Source organism: Drosophila biarmipes, chromosome 3R (assembly GCF_025231255.1).
Source record: "Drosophila biarmipes strain raj3 chromosome 3R, RU_DBia_V1.1, whole genome shotgun sequence".
NCBI lineage: Eukaryota > Metazoa > Arthropoda > Insecta > Diptera > Drosophilidae > Drosophila > Drosophila biarmipes.
Genome location: NC_066616.1, coordinates 2,475,653 through 2,496,245, shown reverse-complemented (window position 1 = coordinate 2,496,245; position 20,593 = coordinate 2,475,653). Strand labels below are relative to the sequence as shown.

General features: G+C 40.2%; 1 protein-coding gene across 1 annotated transcript; it reads right to left on the bottom strand.

Annotated features, from left to right (window-relative positions):
* Nucleotides 1–584: 584 nt before the first annotated feature.
* LOC127011626 (uncharacterized) lies at nucleotides 585–7,809 on the bottom strand. Its single transcript, XM_050889535.1, has 3 exons — nucleotides 7,734–7,809; nucleotides 894–1,049; nucleotides 585–780 (listed from the first exon to the last, which is right to left on the bottom strand). The coding sequence occupies exons 1-3, from the start codon at nucleotides 7,807–7,809 to the stop codon at nucleotides 593–595; spliced, it is 420 nt and encodes a 139-aa protein (XP_050745492.1). The 3' UTR covers nucleotides 585–592.
* Between the last annotated feature and the right edge of the window lie 12,784 nt (nucleotides 7,810–20,593).

Here is a 20,593-nt window from a genome sequence, read left to right as displayed (position 1 = left end):
AAAGTCGATATCAAAACTTTTGTTTGTAGATGGTGCGTGATCGACACGACTTCTTTAAGGGATATTCTGTTTGATCAACAAGTAAGCCATATTTACCAGTTCAGAACATCTAACACTGAAAATTAAGAACTGTTTAAGCTACAGGCTTCTGGTGTAAATCATAATTTCCAAGCGAAGGAGGTTATATGTTAAGAAACACCAAAGTTATAATTAACAAAAATTGTTTTATTTTGATAATTCTAGCTATAAGATAGCCGATCCGGCTCGATCCGACTTTGGGATATTTTCAGTCCGATAGCTTTAAAACTGAGAGACTAGTTTGCGTGGAAACGGAAGGACAAACGGATAAATATATCTGTATATGTACTGGTTGTCCTCGGTTACGACGACGAGATCTGGTATGGCATGGCGAGCAGGGGCCAGCCCATGAACAGGTGCCCGGAAGTCAACGCTTTTCCGACGCTTGTGTCGTGGCTCGCGAGTTCATTATTGCCTCGATTCCGACAAGTACGGCTGCCAGCTCTTCTGCGGTTAGGAGCGCGCTGCCCAACCCTCGTAGGAGTAGGTGCTTTGCAGCTTTGACACCTGCCTATTAAAGTCCGCCCATGTGCGTAACCTGTGAATGCAAACTTACATACGCTTTTTGATGCGAATTCGCGTATGGCGTGGGCTTCCTCTTCGGACCACTCATGAAGGGCTTGGAAGTGGAGACTAGCTCCGACGAAGTTCGTCCCGTTGTCGCAATGCACGACTTGGGACCATCCTCGGCGCCCAACGAACCTTTGAAAAGCCAATAAAAAAGAATCTGTGGTTAAATCTGAAAAAAACTTCTAGATGAACCGCCTAGGATGAAAAAACAAAGAGCGCTATTTGGGACTCCTACGGAGGCCTACCACGAATTCTTAGTGTTGTATAGACAGGGCCACAAAAATCATCGCCACATTTAGCAAATGGTCGGAGAGCACGGAGATGATCTGCGGGTAAATTTCGCTTTTTTCCTTCTTCGTGATACTCGTGATTTTGTAATATCTTAACAATTTTAAAGAAAGCTTTATTATATTCAGTAGGTGACAACGTTTTCAAAGACTTTACATTTGTCTTTTACATTTAAACGAATACCCTTAGCAGTTTGCGGTGTGACGAAAATCCCTCGATGACATCTCCCAAATCTGAACTTTGTACAGCAGCGGTCAGCCCGACCTGAGTCTTTCTCGTTTCTTATAGTAGGATTTCTTCGTATAGGTGAAAGTGTGTATTTTGGGACTAGTTTTTTTCTTCCTACAATAATTTTTTTCCTAAAATACATTTACATTACTAATACCGTCTGTACTATTTCCTTTTCGTTGGGGCATGCCGCCATGTAGCATCACCCGACCACTCTTGAATCTCCGCAACTCTATTTGATACGAGTGTGGACAACGAAGATGGATGAGTCCGGATTCAATGAAACGTGACTTTAGAATCCGACCAATACACATACCTTTAATATGGACTTGATTAATTGACATAGATCTGCGGTAAGGTGAGCGGCTAAAAACTCAAGACTTGGGAGGGTTTTAGGCTTAAACGGCGCTACTTTTGACTTTGAAGTCAACAACGATATTTAATAACTTTCTGCAGTTTTGTCACTAATGTAGACGCAAGCTCCATCAGCTCTTTTTCAATTCCACCGATGACATCGGACCGGTATGCACAAATAGATAATTCTTCTAATTTAAACAATGTAATTTTTATCATATTCCATTATGTTTCCAAATTCATCGGAATCGACTCATCGAATCATGCTAAGCTTATATAACCTCAAGGACCCAGAAGGGTCTCTTCTCCACACTATGAGTTGAAAATGCCTATGCGCTTCATTTATAATCACTTGGCGGTACATTTTCTTTACATCGGCGGTCAGGGCGAACCTATGCAGCCAGAAGTGAAGTAACATTGATTACAACTCATTTTGGATTGTTGGCTCAACCATTAAAATATCATTTAGTGACCCTGAGTTGACGATTTACAAGACGCATTAAAAACAACACGTAACTTGGTTGACGTACTTTGGGTTCTCAGAACACATGGAGCAGAAGGAATTATATCTTTAGGAGACCTAAAGATACATTTTCTTCATGTCAAGGTCCCGAGACAACCTTCTTTTAAGCGACAAAAACCGCCGCTTAGCCACTTCTAAAGGTTTGCTTAACCTTTTTGGATCAATTTTAAACGGCAGCCTGTTGGCAAAATCTGAGTAGTCTTTCGGTAGTGTTCTTGACATAACTTTTTCTCAGGTGACGGAATTTTCTTTAGATATGACATTTCTGTGAATAGATACTAACAGCTCTTCACTACAATTCAAACTTTTTACAACTTCCGTAGGGCAAGCTGCCTTATATATTCCCGATACAACCACGATCCACCACAAGGGTTTTCTGCAAAGTTATAAATCCAGGACCTTGTCTAATTTGTTCAACAGCTTACAATTTGATAAATGATTTTGCTCCTATTAACATGGCATGTAGATATATGTGTCTGCTAAAGGTGGGTCCCTTGCCACTTTCCAGTCATTGATATAAACTAACTTGTCAAGATGGAATCCTGATATATATATACGCGACTTCACCGCGGTATGTACTTTTTTCTTAACTTGCAATTCGCAAGGACTCGCCAATACCAAATAAAATGATATTCTATATCTTATAATTTCTGAGATCTCAGCGTTCATACGGACGGACAGTCGTACATGGCTAGATCGACTTGCGATCCTGATCAAGAATATACATACATTATAGAGTCGGAAAAGCTTCCTTCTACCTGTTACATACTTTCTGACGAATCTAGTATACCATTTTATTCTACGAGCAACGGGTATAATAAAATAAATGATTTGTATATGTCGGAGAGGACCGAGCTTGCCCCGGGAATGAAGATGTCTCATCCTTTTCTGCAAGTTTCGCCTTTTCAAACGCGCTCTTATTCTCCTCCTCCTCTTTCGTCCTCTTTCTTTGCTACAACTGTACTAAGAGTAGAACAAGTACAGGCGCCATGCACAACTGAATCAAGTTCAAATGATGCTCTCCGTGTATAATGATCATTCCTTTTTGATGCAACGGAATATTGACATGATTTCAAATTAAAATCTTCTTGTTTGTGCAATAGTTTCAGATAAATTCAAAATTATGATCTATGACACGGCCTTTCTGACGATCACGCAACCTCGCGGGTTATGTTTCTATTCACAACTCAATAGCAGATTTCTTTCATAGATTTTATTCTCAAATTTCTGTTGTCTTAACTTAACATTGTTTCCTTCCTTAAGGTTTAAGTTGGTATAACCTTAACATTACTCTTCAGTACACAATCATAAATCAAACATAAATGTAATAAGAAGTCACAAAACAAATTTAGTTTAGCGAACTAGTGTAGCGCTCCATGCCTTGCTCAATATATTTATATTTTTTTTTATCCTAACATTTGTTTGCTTACTTTTCCACCATAAATCTATCTCTCTTTTATGCTCATGTTGCACACCTTGCAACGCTCTTTCGCACAATCTGCGTCATGGTCCCACTGGACCCAAATAGCCCCCGCCATACAGTTACTGCGCAGCTAACTGCATGGTGCGGCTATAGGCTTGTAAATTTTTTACACTGAGTCTATGGTATCTACGAGTGCCTTAGCTGGCGATCTCTCGTATTCTTCTGCGTCCACCTCCTCAGGCGTAACACACAACTGCTCATGGGCATACTTGTATGTCCTCTTACTTTTTAATGATTTTAGCACATATCGGTCACCATCAAGACTTTCTATAATCACAAAGGGCCTTTAAGCATCGGATCTAGCTTTGTTTAGTGCCATTCTTCACCTTGAGCAAAACATGGTCGCCTACCTTGTATCTTATTATATTATATAATGTCGACGACATCATGCCCATTGGTCTAGCCTCCTTAGCAATTAAAAGTTCTAATGGACTTGCCTGGGTAACTCTATTGGCCGTGCAATTCATTGCCAACTCAACCTCCTTTAAGGCTTCTTGCCAGGATCCCTCACTTGTCTCTACCGTTGTCAACATCGCCTTCATGGTACTCATTACGCGCTCCACCTCCACGTCTCCAAATCATACGAGTAGTATATTCTTTCTGCTCCTGTGGTGCACTTGCTATAGTATTCAATGACTCTAGATATACCCTTTATCTTCTGCATCAATATTGCACCCATCTGCACTAGCGTCAGTGTGAAGTTCAACTGGAAACTGTGGATCATAGATGATAAGAATCAAATCGCTAACCAAAGTAGATATAATCTCTTGGCGCACCTGCTCATGTTTGTCACGCCACTCAAACTTGCTGTTTTTTGAAGTTAATAAATATAAAGGTTTCATTAATTCGGAAAATCGTGGGACGAATTGTCGAAAATAGGATGACAAGCCAATGAATTGTTTGAGCTGCGTAACTGACTGGTTTGGTCTTATTTCACCCATCTTAATTCTAGATAGATATTCTACACTAGACTGTAAGAAAGAACGCTTTTTCATGTTGTAGGGAAATCCAGCACTTGATGGTCTTTGAAATACCTCCTTGAGTCTAGAGAAAGCTTGTGTTAGCGACAATGAGGACATCGTCGATGTAAACAGTTGCATATGAATAAGCCACTTCACCCAAGGCTCTCATGATGGCTCGCTGAAACACTGATGATTAGTTTTTTAAACCAAACGGCATGGCTATGAACTCGTATTGGCCATCTATCGTGACGAATGCAGTGCGTTTAATAGAGTCTGGGTGTATTGGGCTCGCAAAAGGGCAGCAACTTGGCCCCTCACTAACAATGTTGCTTCCGTGCCGAGCCTATATGGAAGCCTCATTACCGTTTTATTGACATCAATTAGACGGATTTCTAGTTCGCCTGTGGTAACTCATCGACTTGGAATACCCTTTATGAATGCTAATGCGTGTATCTTTATTATTTCTGCCAGGTAGGCTTTATCGGACGGACTCAGATTCACATTACCATTAATGGAATCCATGAAATTCAGCAATGTTGGACAGTGTATTGACAGTGTTAATTTTGTACAGAAGGAATTTGTTACCATCTGTAGTTACACCAAGACCCTGGCTTAGAATTTCACGACCAATCAGCACGTCATATTTAAAAAATTTATTTATCACTACATGAAACAAAATTTCTATGGAAAGTTCACATATTTTTACAGTGCTCACATATTTTACACTGTATTGTTGATCTTTTTACCGACTAAATTATCTGATAATTGCTCTTTTATTAGAGAGCACTCGGCTCCTAAATCAAAAAAGTATGGAACGGGCTCACCATGTTGGTACACGGTTTTCTTTGGATCGACGACGGTGCACACTGACTGCCTCGCAAGCCCTTCCGCGCTCTTATTCTCCTCCTCCTCTTTCGTCCTCTTTCTTTGCTACAACTGTACTAAGAGTAGAACAAGTACAGGCGCCATGCACAACTGAATCAAGTTCAAATGATGCTCTCCGTGTATAATGATCATTCCTTTTTGATGCAACGGAATATTGACATGATTTCAAATTAAAATCTTCTTGTTTGTGCAATAGTTTCAGATAAATTCAAAATTATGATCTATGACACGGCCTTTCTGACGATCACGCAACCTCGCGGGTTATGTCTCTATTCACAACTCAATAGCAGATTTCTTTCATAGATTTTATTCTCAAATTTCTGTTGTCTTAACTTAACATTGTTTCCTTCCTTAAGGTTTAAGTTGGTATAACCTTAACATTACTCTTCAATACACAATCATAAATCAAACATAAATGTAATAAGAAGTCACAAAACAAATTTAGTTTAGCGAACTAGTGTAGCGCTCCATGCCTTGCTCAATATATTTATATTTTTTTTTATCCTAACATTTGTTTGCTTACTTTTCCACCATAAATCTATCTCTCTTTTATGCTCATGTTGCACACCTTGCAACGCTCTTTCGCACAATCTGCGTCATGGTCCCACTGGACCCAAATAGCCCCCGCCATACAGTTACTGCGCAGCTAACTGCATGGTGCGGCTATAGGCTTGTAAATTTTTTACACTGAGTCTATGGTATCTACGAGTGCCTTAGCTGGCGATCTCTCGTATTCTTCTGCGTCCACCTCCTCAGGCGTAACACGCAACTGCTCATGGGCATACTTGTATGTCCTCTTACTTTTTAATGATTTTAGCACATATCGGTCACCATCAAGACTTTCTATAATCACAAAGGGCCTTTAAGCATCGGATCTAGCTTTGTTTAGTGCCATTCTTCACCTTGAGCAAAACATGGTCGCCTACCTTGTATCTTATTATATTATATAATGTCGACGACATCATGCCCATTGGTCTAGCCTCCTTAGCAATTAAAAGTTCTAATGGACTTGCCTGGGTAACTCTATTGGCCGTGCAATTCATTGCCAACTCAACCTCCTTTAAGGCTTCTTGCCAGGATCCCTCACTTGTCTCTACCGTTGTCAACATCGCCTTCATGGTACTCATTACGCGCTCCACCTCCACGTCTCCAAATCATACGAGTAGTATATTCTTTCTGCTCCTGTGGTGCACTTGCTATAGTATTCAATGACTCTAGATATACCCTTTATCTTCTGCATCAATATTGCACCCATCTGCACTAGCGTCAGTGTGAAGTTCAACTGGAAACTGTGGATCATAGATGATAAGAATCAAATCGCTAACCAAAGTAGATATAATCTCTTGGCGCACCTGCTCATGTTTGTCACGCCACTCAAACTTGCTGTTTTTTGAAGTTAATAAATATAAAGGTTTCATTAATTCGGAAAATCGTGGGACGAATTGTCGAAAATAGGATGACAAGCCAATGAATTGTTTGAGCTGCGTAACTGACTGGTTTGGTCTTATTTCACCCATCTTAATTCTAGATAGATATTCTACACTAGACTGTAAGAAAGAACGCTTTTTCATGTTGTAGGGAAATCCAGCACTTGATGGTCTTTGAAATACCTCCTTGAGTCTAGAGAAAGCTTGTGTTAGCGACAATGAGGACATCGTCGATGTAAACAGTTGCATATGAATAAGCCACTTCACCCAAGGCTCTCATGATGGCTCGCTGAAACACTGATGATTAGTTTTTTAAACCAAACGGCATGGCTATGAACTCGTATTGGCCATCTATCGTGACGAATGCAGTGCGTTTAATAGAGTCTGGGTGTATTGGGCTCGCAAAAGGGCAGCAACTTGGCCCCTCACTAACAATGTTGCTTCCGTGCCGAGCCTATATGGAAGCCTCATTACCGTTTTATTGACATCAATTAGACGGATTTCTAGTTCGCCTGTGGTAACTCATCGACTTGGAATACCCTTTATGAATGCTAATGCGTGTATCTTTATTATTTCTGCCAGGTAGGCTTTATCGGACGGACTCAGATTCACATTACCATTAATGGAATCCATGAAATTCAGCAATGTTGGACAGTGTATTGACAGTGTTAATTTTGTACAGAAGGAATTTGTTACCATCTGTAGTTACACCAAGACCCTGGCTTAGAATTTCACGACCAATCAGCACGTCATATTTAAAAAATTTATTTATCACTACATGAAACAAAATTTCTATGGAAAGTTCACATATTTTTACAGTGCTCACATATTTTACACTGTATTGTTGATCTTTTTACCGACTAAATTATCTGATAATTGCTCTTTTATTAGAGAGCACTCGGCTCCTGAATCAAAAAAGTATGGAACGGGCTCACCATGTTGGTACACGGTTTTCTTTGGATCGACGACGGTGCACACATCCACTTTCTTCTCATACGGGAATGAGGCCATTGTACAAGTTATTTAATTGAGTTTCTTTATTTAGATACCAAGGTATTTCTTTATTACACTTAAGCCTTTTCAAACCAAAGATATTTTAATTCATACAATGGATTGTTAATTATAATATTGATCACCAGCTATAGCTGCGGAGTTCAGTTTTAAACTTAACTGAAGGTCTGTCCCGGTCGCACCATGAAGCCCTTATTTGCGCTGCCGCGCAACCGCCTAAGTGCGATGTCAGCATTCCGTATCCAGCTAGCGACGATCACTCGCTGCAGGCGTGTTGGGACCGAGCCTCGTTCAACTGCCCCGGGAATGCGCGATCAGCAGTTTCGCCCTTGCGCGTGTTGGCCGTCGAATCCGGTCTGCAATTTGTCAATTTTTCCAAATTCTTTTTGCGCGTGTTAACTTCTCCTTCCTTTAAATGGTCGCCGTCCCGGTGACCCGTCTGTTCTATTTCATCGGTAGCCCTTGATGTTTGCCGAGCCAGATAATGCAGCATAACAGGATGGCGACTAGTATGATGAGAGAATTGTTGAGGAAGGATCTCATCGAGTACCGCTCATTAAGGGTTCCAATGTGGTGGAGGTTCCTCAGGCTAAGCTCATGAAGAAATGGAAGACTTAGCCGGTTATGGTGACCAGTGATGTTTACTACGGTCATAGCTGATACTGCAGGTTTCTTCTTCGAGCTTTCCAGTTGGTTTATGAACCAGGTTCCATTGACGGCTACCTTGTCGGAGTACGTCACCAGGTAAGTTCCCGATATTCCCTGGTCTCGGCCCTGATCATCGGTAATGGTTGCGTTAACGTCGTTGATGATGAGGGTACCATGATCCACTATTGTAACCGGTTCTAAGTGACCCGGGAGCGTGAGACAGTGCGCAGTGGTTCCGGAAACGATTTGCTGTGCGCAAGTGTTGTTTTGCAGTTCCCTGCAGAAGGTGGCGCCTACAGTCGCTTTTCAGTAGCCGATGTTAAGGTTCTGCGTTGGGCTTTCGGCGACTAAGTTCCCGTTCTCAAAGTCTAGAATCTTGTTATTGTACTGGACCGGGTAGACCGTTACCTTCTTACATACGAACTTAGGAGTTGGAAATTTAATTAGGAAGTGAAGAATTTCTGAATTTTGGAAGACACTTATGCTACACTTCTAATATTTCTACAAGACTAAAATTAATAGGCTGTTTGTCCTTAAATTCGTCAATGTCAGTGCTATCCAGGATAGCCGGACTAACAATTTTTATTTTTGCCAGGGTTAAGCCCATAAGAATGTTTTCTAAATCTGTGATAACGATTCTATTTTTTGCCAAAATAATTTCCAGAAGGTGTGTTTCGTTTTCTGAATCGAATTTTTGAATTTTATTCATCGCGTCCGCGAGTTCATTTAAGCGTTCTTGAAATTTGAAATATAAATCTGTTTGTCCCTCGTTTGTTCTCATTAAAATCTCTTGATTGATTTTTATCTGCTCCCAGTCGCTAAAGTCAGGCGTACCTACAATAACTTTGAGGGCTGTTCCAATTACGTTAATACTTCTAGCTGCTCTATTGTGGATTTTTAAGGTAGCTACCAACTTGCGAATGTGTCGGAGGTCCGTTAATATTAATGGTGTCCTATGATCGTCAGTGAACGTTTTCGTCATTGCTTCTGTCTGGTCCTCGTAGTCATCGTAAGTTGTCAGGTTCGTTGCGTGTTGTAAGTATCCGTAAGTCTCCCAGATTACGATGTCGTTGTCTTCTATCGGGATATAGTCTCATATAGTCTGCGTTCGTGTAGTCGTTGAGTTTCACCGTCGCGTCTGTCCTAATAGCCACTAGTGCCAAGATAAAAAGATATTGTCTTAACCTAGAAATAATATGAAAAGAATAGAATAACTAAAAGCGTAGTAAGGATCGTTATCGAAGATTGTCCTTGTGGACCACCCTCCCCTTAATGAGAACCGTGGTCCCCAGGTCTGCCTCAATGATTCCCTCTGAGCATAGCGGCGAAAGCTTGTTTCCTAATCGTTTATTTGTTTTCAGAAAAACTTTTTCGCCGACTTGATAGTTCCTATTGGTCCTATCTTTGTTCATTTGGTCGAGGGTTTTTTCTTGTGCCTGTTGGATTTTCTTCCTAATTTCCCTTTCGAATTCTGCGGGCTTGGAATGGACAATTTCTATGGGTTTTTCGTTGGTTACTGAATGAATTGATTTATTATATTTGTTGGTAGCCTAAAGGATTATCTCAGTGGTGTCGTTCAGATTATGTTCTATTTTTAGGCATCGGGCTATTTCTGCTAAAGTGCTATGAAATCTCTCTACTTGGCCGTTTGAGGTACTGTGGACAGGTGGTGCGTTCGAAATAGTAATATTAAAGTTGTTTAATAACATTGATTTTATTATTTCGGAATTTAATGACCTTTGTTGTCGCAATAAATTGTTTTTATTTTTGGAAAAAAATTTACTATGTGTAATATAGGGGCCTTAATGTGGACAATAGCCCTTGATGCGATGGCCTGCACCGTGGCGAATTTAGAAAATTTATCGACACACGTAAGAAAGAGGATTCCGTCTGTGGAAAAGATACCGATATGGAGAATTTCCCCTACATAACCTGGTATTGGAGTTTGTGCTATAGCCTGTTTGGATGGATGGCGTTTGTATTTTGCCATAGAACAGGTCTTGCAATTTAAGGTTATTTCTGTGGCTAAATTAAGCAATTTGTTTTACATTTTCTTGAGCCGCTCGATGGGCTCTATTGTGTTCTGTTAATATAATTTCCTTCTGCTCGCTTTTGTCCGTTATGTCTTGAACGAAATATTTCGTGTGTCTAAATACGGTTCCTGGGAACAATTCTACTAGTCGGTGCTGGATTTTTGCCAGGATTGGGAGCGAGCAATGTATTGCGTTCACTGCATTGGCATTAACTACATCCTGTAACACATTTAGCAAATTGTCAAATGTTTACTATCCGAAATGTTTACTATATGTCTCACCTTGGTTTTAAACAAAATGAGTGTGCTTACCGATGAACTGTTCCCCTCTTCAATTATTATTTGGTTCCTAAAACAGTTTACCGGTTTTTCCGTTGTTTCTATAATGTAGGTCAGGGATTGTTCGCTGTGCATGGTAGCCGCGTCAGATTCTACTGTATCTTCTAATGCACTTATATTTTGACGAGATAATGCGTCTGCTACGAAATTTTCTTTCCCCGGTTTATAAATCAGCCTTGCCCCGTGGTCATCAATAATCCCTTTCCATCGTTTTAATTTCGCGTTAGGGTTTTTGTCTGAGACAGCAAAAGATAGAGGCTGATGGTCGATAAAGATCCGTAAGTCCTTTACTCCGTACAGATAATTACGAAGATTTTTAAGTGCCCAAACTATGGCGAGGAGTTCTCGCTCGTTGGTGGCAAAATTTTTTCCGTTATCACGTAGTGTTCGTGATATCATTGTTATCGGGCGTCCGTCTTGCGATAGTACCGCCCATAGACCAAAGCCTGACGCATCCGTTGTTAAATCGAACGGTCTCTTAAAGTCTGGATAGGAAAGTAAAACATCTTCTGATGCTAGGATTTCTCTTAGTCTGTGGAATGTTTCACTTTGTTCTTTGTTAAGATCGATATCAATTTTTCTTGACTGATATTTGCTCGTCTTTCCGTTTTCGCCTTTAAGGATACTTGTTAGGGGCCTGGCGATTGCCGCGAAGTTTTTAATAAAGCACCTGTAGTAACTTGCTAGTCCTAGAAAGGATCTAAGTTCGAACAAAGTTTTTGGCGGGGGGAACCTTTGATAGCCTTCACTTTTTCGGGTGATGTCCGCAGCCCCCCTTGTGACACTATGAATCCGAGATATTCAATGCTCTTTTTAAAGAACTTTGACTTTTCTTGGGATACTCTCATGCCGGCCTCAAGAAGTTTTTGTAATACCGAATTGATATCGTTAATATAGTCTTCTTTGGTTTTGGAGAATATTATAACATCATCGACATAAACGTAGCATATCTTAGATATTCCTTCTCTCTGGAAAATACTTGGAGCATTCTTGAGCCCAAAAGGCAGTCTACAGAATTCGTATTTTCCGTTATTTATCGAAAAAGCCGTTTTTTCTCGGTCTTTCTCTGCCAGCTCTATCTGGTGGAAACCTGACTTGAGGTCAAGAGTGGTAAAAAATTTGGACTCTCCCATATTTGACAGTATTGTCGAAATCATAGGGATAGGGTATCTATCGTCCACTGTTTTCCTAAAGTCGATAACCAATCGCTTTTTTTTACCCGTTTTGGTCAATTCCTTTTTTATCTACAACCCAGGTTGGGTTGTTATAAGGAGATTTGGATGGCCTTATTACGCCGTCCGCTAGAAGTTGTTTAACCTCTGCGTTGACGAACTCGGTTACACCCATGGGGTGCGGGTATGACCTGGAATATACCGGCTCCCCATCTGTTTTATCGTAGCTACCGTGTTAATGTTGAAAGGTAGCTCCTCGTCTGGATCGGCGAAGGCTTTACAGTTTTTTATTATTATTTTATCAAAAGCAGTTTTTACTGCGGGGGGCACGTCACCATCATTGATTTTAATGAAATTTACATTCTTAACTCTTGTAAACTGAATTTTCTCAGTTCCGTTATTGGTGTGTAGAACATTTCCAGTAAAATCGAGTTTCTCATTTACTTGTTTAAGTAAATCGAGACCGATAATACCGTCAAAGTCTTTAAGAGCGCTAAGGATAAAAAAAGGAGTTTTAGCCTTGAATACCGAAATCAGGCCTTTTTCATTTATTTTAGTAATGCCATGGATTGATTTTATGTCGAATGGGGTATCCACTGCCACGATGCCTTTGAGCCCCGGGTGTGGAGAGATGAAATTCTTCGAGGTGCCCGTGTCAACTAACAATTTTATTTCTCTTCCTGCTAGCCTACGTGTGACGTATGGAAGCAGGGACTTTACCCTAAAAAATTAAAATAAAATGACTCATCTGTGTCTAGATCATCCTGTATTTCCGTGGCGGACGCCTATTCAACGACTCATAATCTTCTCCACCAGATTCTTCTTCTGGCATGAAGTTGATTTTTTGTTGTGTTCGTGCTGACTGTCCCTTTTGCCATGTCGTGGGTTGCCTGAATCGAGGTGAGGTGGCGTCCACCTCCATCGGTTCTGTTCTAGTTTGTCCCTGATTATTTCCCCCATTAGTGTGTGTTTTTTGCCGGGACGAACCAGTTTGATTATTGCCACCTCTTTGAGGTCTTATGAAATGAGGTTTTTTTTTTATCGCCCCCGAATATTGATTTTGCTCTTGGTATTGTGAATTTTTCCAACCAGCCTGTCACTGGTTGTTTTGGTTAGTTGGCCTATAAGTCTTTTCGTCGTTATGTCGATCGAAAGTGGCCGCGAAAATACTCCTTTCGTTACTCGATTCGGCTTCTTGAGCTAATGCTAATGCCGACGGTAAATCAGGTGGTTGTGCTGGAAAAACTGCTACCTTTAATGATTTTTTTTAACCTGATATAACCGCGTGTAAAGCGTCGCTCCTAAATTGTGTGTTTAAAACAGACGCCGCGGCGGCGTCGTGCGTCATTATTGTTTTTTTTTGTCAGAAGCATTAGCTTCCGTTCTAATTCGTCATAATATTTGAGTAAGGGCAGGTCGCCCTGTCTGGACAGGCTTAAATCCTGTTGTATTACGTGTGTCGGTGTTTTGTCGGCATACGTAAGGTCTAAGCGTGCCAATATGGCATGAAAATTTAGCACCGTATTATATGAAGCTAATACGGCAGCTGCCGGTCCCCTTACTTTATTTCTGAGGATTGCGACCGCTTGGTAAAAGCGACCGCTCCCTTCTCCAGGAAACATAATTTTCTTGTTTCCCGTCGAATTCTGGGACGGACTTGATAATGTCCAGGGGCTCATTACATTGCTTTTCAGGTTCTATTTGAATCTCTTGGAATGTTTGAATTTTCCGAGTTTTTCTTAGTAAATTTAGCTCCCCCATAATTGTGGCTAATTTTTCGTCAAATTGCGTCTGCTGTCTTTGAAGTGCCTGATTTATTGCGGCCCCTATATTTGCTAATTGTTCTGGCTGCATTTCTGCTTGTCTGTGCTGTCTACTACTTTCTAGATTTTCTGTATCGAAGGCACTCTTCCGGATAAGTACCTTGTCTGTGTTCCCACTGGTCGACGTGTGACTACCCTCTTCGTTAAAATCCTGATTTTCTCTCGTTGTATGCTTTTTTATTTTGGTTTCTAAAAGCTTCCTATACTCTTCTAAAATCTCCTCGTCTGAACCGGACAAGTGTTAATATTGGTAAAAATATATGGTCATCATAAAGATTGATCAAGAGTTGTTTTTTATATTATTGATTAAATTCGCGGAGAGAAATAATATCAAATATCATTAAAAGCGTTGTTTAAGAAATATAAAGTTTTATTTACTATTCATAAATGTTTTTTTAAGTTTTAAAATATTACCTTGTGTATTTTTTATATTATTTCTTTCGGTGAATATATCGATTTTGGCTTTTTTCAAAAAAAAAATTTACACAAAAACTTTGGTTTTAAAATATTTTATATTTGGTAAAAATTTGAACCGATTCTCCCGGTGTATTCTTTGAAATACGAGACGACAGTCTTTTTTAATTTTTAATCGTTTTATTTCAATGCTTACAGATTTAGCGAACCGTTTTATATTTGCGTTTTTATTTATGATAATTCGGACAAATAGCCTACTTACATTTTCTTAAATATTCTTATAATTGTTGCTGGATTCTGCTGCTGTTGCTGTAGATCCCACGGATGGGGCGAGGGGTTTCCCTACAGCTCCCTTTTGCTCAATATTATTCCCGCGGAGGGGGCGAGGTGTTTCCCTGCAGCTCCCTTTCGTTCCTCTCTTGGTTATAAACATGCAGATATTTTGTTTTCTCACGTTCTGTAGCCGGTTATGGTGACCAGTGATGTTTACTACGGTCATAGCTGATACTGCAGGTTTCTTCTTCGAGCTTTCCAGTTGGTTTATGAACCAGGTTCCATTGACGGCTACCTTGTCGGAGTACGTCACCAGGTAAGTTCCCGATATTCCCTGGTCTCGGCCCTGATCATCGGTAATGGTTGCGTTAACGTCGTTGATGATGAGGGTACCATGATCCACTATTGTAACCGGTTCTAAGTGACCCGGGAGCGTGAGACAGTGCGCAGTGGTTCCGGAAACGATTTGCTGTGCGCAAGTGTTGTTTTGCAGTTCCCTGCAGAAGGTGGCGCCTACAGTCGCTTTTCAGTAGCCGATGTTAAGGTTCTGCGTTGGGCTTTCGGCGACTAAGTTCCCGTTCTCAAAGTCTAGAATCTTGTTATTGTACTGGACCGGGTAGACCGTTACCTTCTTACATACGAACTTAGGAGTTGGAAATTTAATTAGGAAGTGAAGAATTTCTGAATTTTGGAAGACACTTATGCTACACTTCTAATATTTCTACAAGACTAAAATTAATAGGCTGTTTGTCCTTAAATTCGTCAATGTCAGTGCTATCCAGGATAGCCGGACTAACAATTTTTATTTTTGCCAGGGTTAAGCCCATAAGAATGTTTTCTAAATCTGTGATAACGATTCTATTTTTTGCCAAAATAATTTCCAGAAGGTGTGTTTCGTTTTCTGAATCGAATTTTTGAATTTTATTCATCGCGTCCGCGAGTTCATTTAAGCGTTCTTGAAATTTGAAATATAAATCTGTTTGTCCCTCGTTTGTTCTCATTAAAATCTCTTGATTGATTTTTATCTGCTCCCAGTCGCTAAAGTCAGGCGTACCTACAATAACTTTGAGGGCTGTTCCAATTACGTTAATACTTCTAGCTGCTCTATTGTGGATTTTTAAGGTAGCTACCAACTTGCGAATGTGTCGGAGGTCCGTTAATATTAATGGTGTCCTATGATCGTCAGTGAACGTTTTCGTCATTGCTTCTGTCTGGTCCTCGTAGTCATCGTAAGTTGTCAGGTTCGTTGCGTGTTGTAAGTATCCGTAAGTCTCCCAGATTACGATGTCGTTGTCTTCTATCGGGATATAGTCTCATATAGTCTGCGTTCGTGTAGTCGTTGAGTTTCACCGTCGCGTCTGTCCTAATAGCCACTAGTGCCAAGATAAAAAGATATTGTCTTAACCTAGAAATAAGAAAAAAGAATAGAATAACTAAAAGCGTAGTAAGGATCGTTATCGAAGATTGTCCTTGTGGACCACCCTCCCCTTAATGAGAACCGTGGTCCCCAGGTCTGCCTCAATGATTCCCTCTGAGCATAGCGGCGAAAGCTTGTTTCCTAATCGTTTATTTGTTTTCAGAAAAACTTTTTCGCCGACTTCATAGTTCCTATGGGTCCTATCTTTGTTCATTTGGTCGAGGGTTTTTTCTTGTGCCTGTTGGATTTTCTTCCTAATTTCCCTTTCGAATTCTGCGGGCTTGGAATGGACAATTTCTATGGGTTTTTCGTTGGTTACTGAATGAATTGATTTATTATATTTGTTGGTAGCCTAAAGGATTATCTCAGTGGTGTCGTTCAGATTATGTTCTATTTTTAGGCATCGGGCTATTTCTGCTAAAGTGCTATGAAATCTCTCTACTTGGCCGTTTGAGGTACTGTGGACAGGTGGTGCGTTCGAAATAGTAATATTAAAGTTGTTTAATAACATTGATTTTATTATTTCGGAATTTAATGACCTTTGTTGTCGCAATAAATTGTTTTTATTTTTGGAAAAAAATTTACTATGTGTAATATAGGGGCCTTAATGTGGACAATAGCCCTTGATGCGATGGCCTGCACCGTGGCGAATTTAGAAAATTTATCGACACACGTAAGAAAGAGGATTCCGTCTGTGGAAAAGATACCGATATGGAGAATTTCCCATACATAACCTGGTATTGGAGTTTGTGCTATAGCCTGTTTGGATGGATGGCGTTTGTATTTTGCCATAGAACAGGTCTTGCAATTTAAGGTTATTTCTGTGGCTAAATTAAGCAATTTGTTTTATATTTTCTTGAGCCGCTCGATGGGCTCTATTGTGTTCTGTTAATATAATTTCCTTCTGCTCGCTTTTGTCCGTTATGTCTTGAACGAAATATTTCGTGTGTCTAAATACGGTATCTGGGAACAATTCTACTAGTCGGTGCTGGATTTTTGCCAGGATTGGGAGCGAGCAATGTATTGCGTTCACTGCATTGGCATTAACTACATCCTGTAACACATTTAGCAAATTGTCAAATGTTTACTATCCGAAATGTTTACTATATGTCTCACCTTGGTTTTAAACAAAATGAGTGTGCTTACCGATGAACTGTTCCCCTCTTCAATTATTATTTGGTTCCTAAAACAGTTTACCGGTTTTTCCGTTGTTTCTATAATGTAGGTCAGGGATTGTTCGCTGTGCATGGTAGCCGCGTCAGATTCTACTGTATATTCTAATGCACTTATATTTTGACGAGATAATGCGTCTGCTACGAAATTTTCTTTCCCCGGTTTATAAATCAGCCTTGCCCCGTGGTCATCAATAATCCCTTTCCATCGTTTTAATTTCGCGTTAGGGTTTTTGTCTGAGACAGCAAAAGATAGAGGCTGATGGTCGGTAAAGATCCGTAAGTCCTTTACTCCGTACAGATAATTACGAAGATTTTTAAGTGCCCAAACTATGGCGAGGAGTTCTCGCTCGTTGGTGGCAAAATTTTTTCCGTTATCACGTAGTGTTCGTGATATCATTGTTATCGGGCGTCCGTCTTGCGATAGTACCGCCCATAGACCAAAGCCTGACGCATCCGTTGTTAAATCGAACGGTCTCTTAAAGTCTGGATAGGAAAGTGAAACATCCTCTGATGCTAGGATTTCTCTTAGTCTGTGGAATGTTTCACTTTGTTCTTTGTTAAGATCGATATCAATTTTTCTTGACTGATATTTGCTCGTCTTTCCGTTTTCGCCTTTAAGGATACTTGTTAGGGGCCTGGCGATTACCGCGAAGTTTTTAATAAAGCACCTGTAGTAACTTGCTAGTCCTAGAAAGGATCTAAGTTCGAACAAAGTTTTTGGCGGGGGGAACCTTTGATAGCCTTCACTTTTTCGGGTGATGTCCGCAGCCCCCCTTGTGACACTATGAATCCGAGATATTCAATGCTCTTTTTAAAGAACTTTGACTTTTCTTGGGATACTCTCATGCCGGCCTCAAGAAGTTTTTGTAATACCGAATTGATATCGTTAATATAGTCTTCTTTGGTTTTGGAGAATATTATAACATCATCGACATAAACGTAGCATATCTTAGATATTCCTTCTCTCTGGAAAATACTTGGAGCATTCTTGAGCCCAAAAGGCAGTCTACAGAATTCGTATTTTCCGTTATTTATCGAAAAAGCCGTTTTTTCTCGGTCTTTCTCTGCCAGCTCTATCTGGTGGAAACCTGACTTGAGGTCAAGAGTGGTAAAAAATTTGGACTCTCCCATATTTGACAGTATTGTCGAAATCATAGGGATAGGGTATCTATCGTCCACTGTTTTCCTAAAGTCGATAACCAATCGCTTTTTTTAACCCGTTTTGGTCAATTCCTTTTTTATCTACAACCCAGGTTGGGTTGTTATAAGGAGATTTGGATGGCCTTATTACGCCGTCCGCTAGAAGTTGTTTAACCTCTGCGTTGACGAACTCGGTTACACCCATGGGGTGCGGGTATGACCTGGAATATACCGGCTCCCCATCTGTTTTATCGTAGCTACCGTGTTAATGTTGAAAGGTAGCTCCTCGTCTGGATCGGCGAAGGCTTTACAGTTTTTTATTATTATTTTATCAAAAGCAGTTTTTACTGCGGGGGGCACGTCACCATCATTGATTTGAATGAAATTTACATTCTTAACTCTTGTAAACTGAATTTTCTCAGTTCCGTTATTGGTGTGTAGAACATTTCCAGTAAAATCGAGTTTCTCATTTACTTGTTTAAGTAAATCGAGACCGATAATACCGTCAAAGTCTTTAAGAGCGCTAAGGATAAAAAAAGGAGTTTTAGCCTTGAATACCGAAATCAGGCCTTTTTCATTTATTTTAGTAATGCCATGGATTGATTTTATGTCGAATGGGGTATCCACTGCCACGATGCCTTTGAGCCCCGGGTGTGGAGAGATGAAATTCTTCGAGGTGCCCGTGTCAACTAACAATTTTATTTCTCTTCCTGCTAGCCTACGTGTGACGTATGGAAGCAGGGACTTTACCCTAAAAAATTAAAATAAAATGACTCATCTGTGTCTAGATCATCCTGTATTTCCGTGGCGGACGCCTATTCAACGACTCATAATCTTCTCCACCAGATTCTTCTTCTGGCATGAAGTTGATTTTTTGTTGTGTTCGTGCTGACTGTCCCTTTTGCCATGTCGTGGGTTGCCTGAATCGAGGTGAGGTGGCGTCCACCTCCATCGGTTCTGTTCTAGTTTGTCCCTGATTATTTCCCCCATTAGTGTGTGTTTTTTGCCGGGACGAACCAGTTTGATTATTGCCACCTCTTTGAGGTCTTATGAAATGAGGTTTTTTTTTTATCGCCCCCGAATATTGATTTTGCTCTTGGTATTGTGAATTTTTCCAACCAGCCTGTCACTGGTTGTTTTGGTTAGTTGGCCTATAAGTCTTTTCGTCGTTATGTCGATCGAAAGTGGCCGCGAAAATACTCCTTTCGTTACTCGATTCGGCTTCTTGAGCTAATGCTAATGCCGACGGTAAATCAGGTGGTTGTGCTGGAAAAACTGCTACCTTTAATGATTTTTTTTAACCTGATATAACCGCGTGTAAAGCGTCGCTCCTAAATTGTGTGTTTAAAACAGACGCCGCGGCGGCGTCGTGCGTCATTATTGTTTTTTTTTGTCAGAAGCGTTAGCTTCCGTTCTAATTCGTCATAATATTTGAGTAAGGGCAGGTCGCCCTGTCTGGACAGGCTTAAATCCTGTTGTATTACGTGTGTCGGTGTTTTGTCGGCATACGTAAGGTCTAAACGTGCCAATATGGCATGAAAATTTAGCACCGTATTATATGAAGCTAATACGGCAGCTGCCGGTCCCCTTACTTTATTTCTGAGGATTGCGACCGCTTGGTAAAAGCGACCGCTCCCTTCTCCAGGAAACATAATTTTCTTGTTTCCCGTCGAATTCTGGGACGGACTTGATAATGTCCAGGGGCTCATTACATTGCTTTTCAGGTTCTATTTGAATCTCTTGGAATGTTTGAATTTTCCGAGTTTTTCTTAGTAAATTTAGCTCCCCCATAATTGTGGCTAATTTTTCGTCAAATTGCGTCTGCTGTCTTTGAAGTGCCTGATTTATTGCGGCCCCTATATTTGCTAATTGTTCTGGCTGCATTTCTGCTTGTCTGTGCTGTCTACTACTTTCTAGATTTTCTGTATCGAAGGCACTCTTCCGGATAAGTACCTTGTCTGTGTTCCCACTGGTCGACGTGTGACTACCCTCTTCGTTAAAATCCTGATTTTCTCTCGTTGTATGCTTTTTTATTTTGGTTTCTAAAAGCTTCCTATACTCTTCTAAAATCTCCTCGTCTGAACCGGACAAGTGTTAATATTGGTAAAAATATATGGTCATCATAAAGATTGATCAAGAGTTGTTTTTTATATTATTGATTAAATTCGCGGAGAGAAATAATATCAAATATCATTAAAAGCGTTGTTTAAGAAATATAAAGTTTTATTTACTATTCATAAATGTTTTTTTAAGTTTTAAAATATTATCTTGTGTATTTTTTATATTATTTCTTTCGGTGAATATATCGATTTTGGCTTTTTTCAAAAAAAAAATTTACACAAAAACTTTGG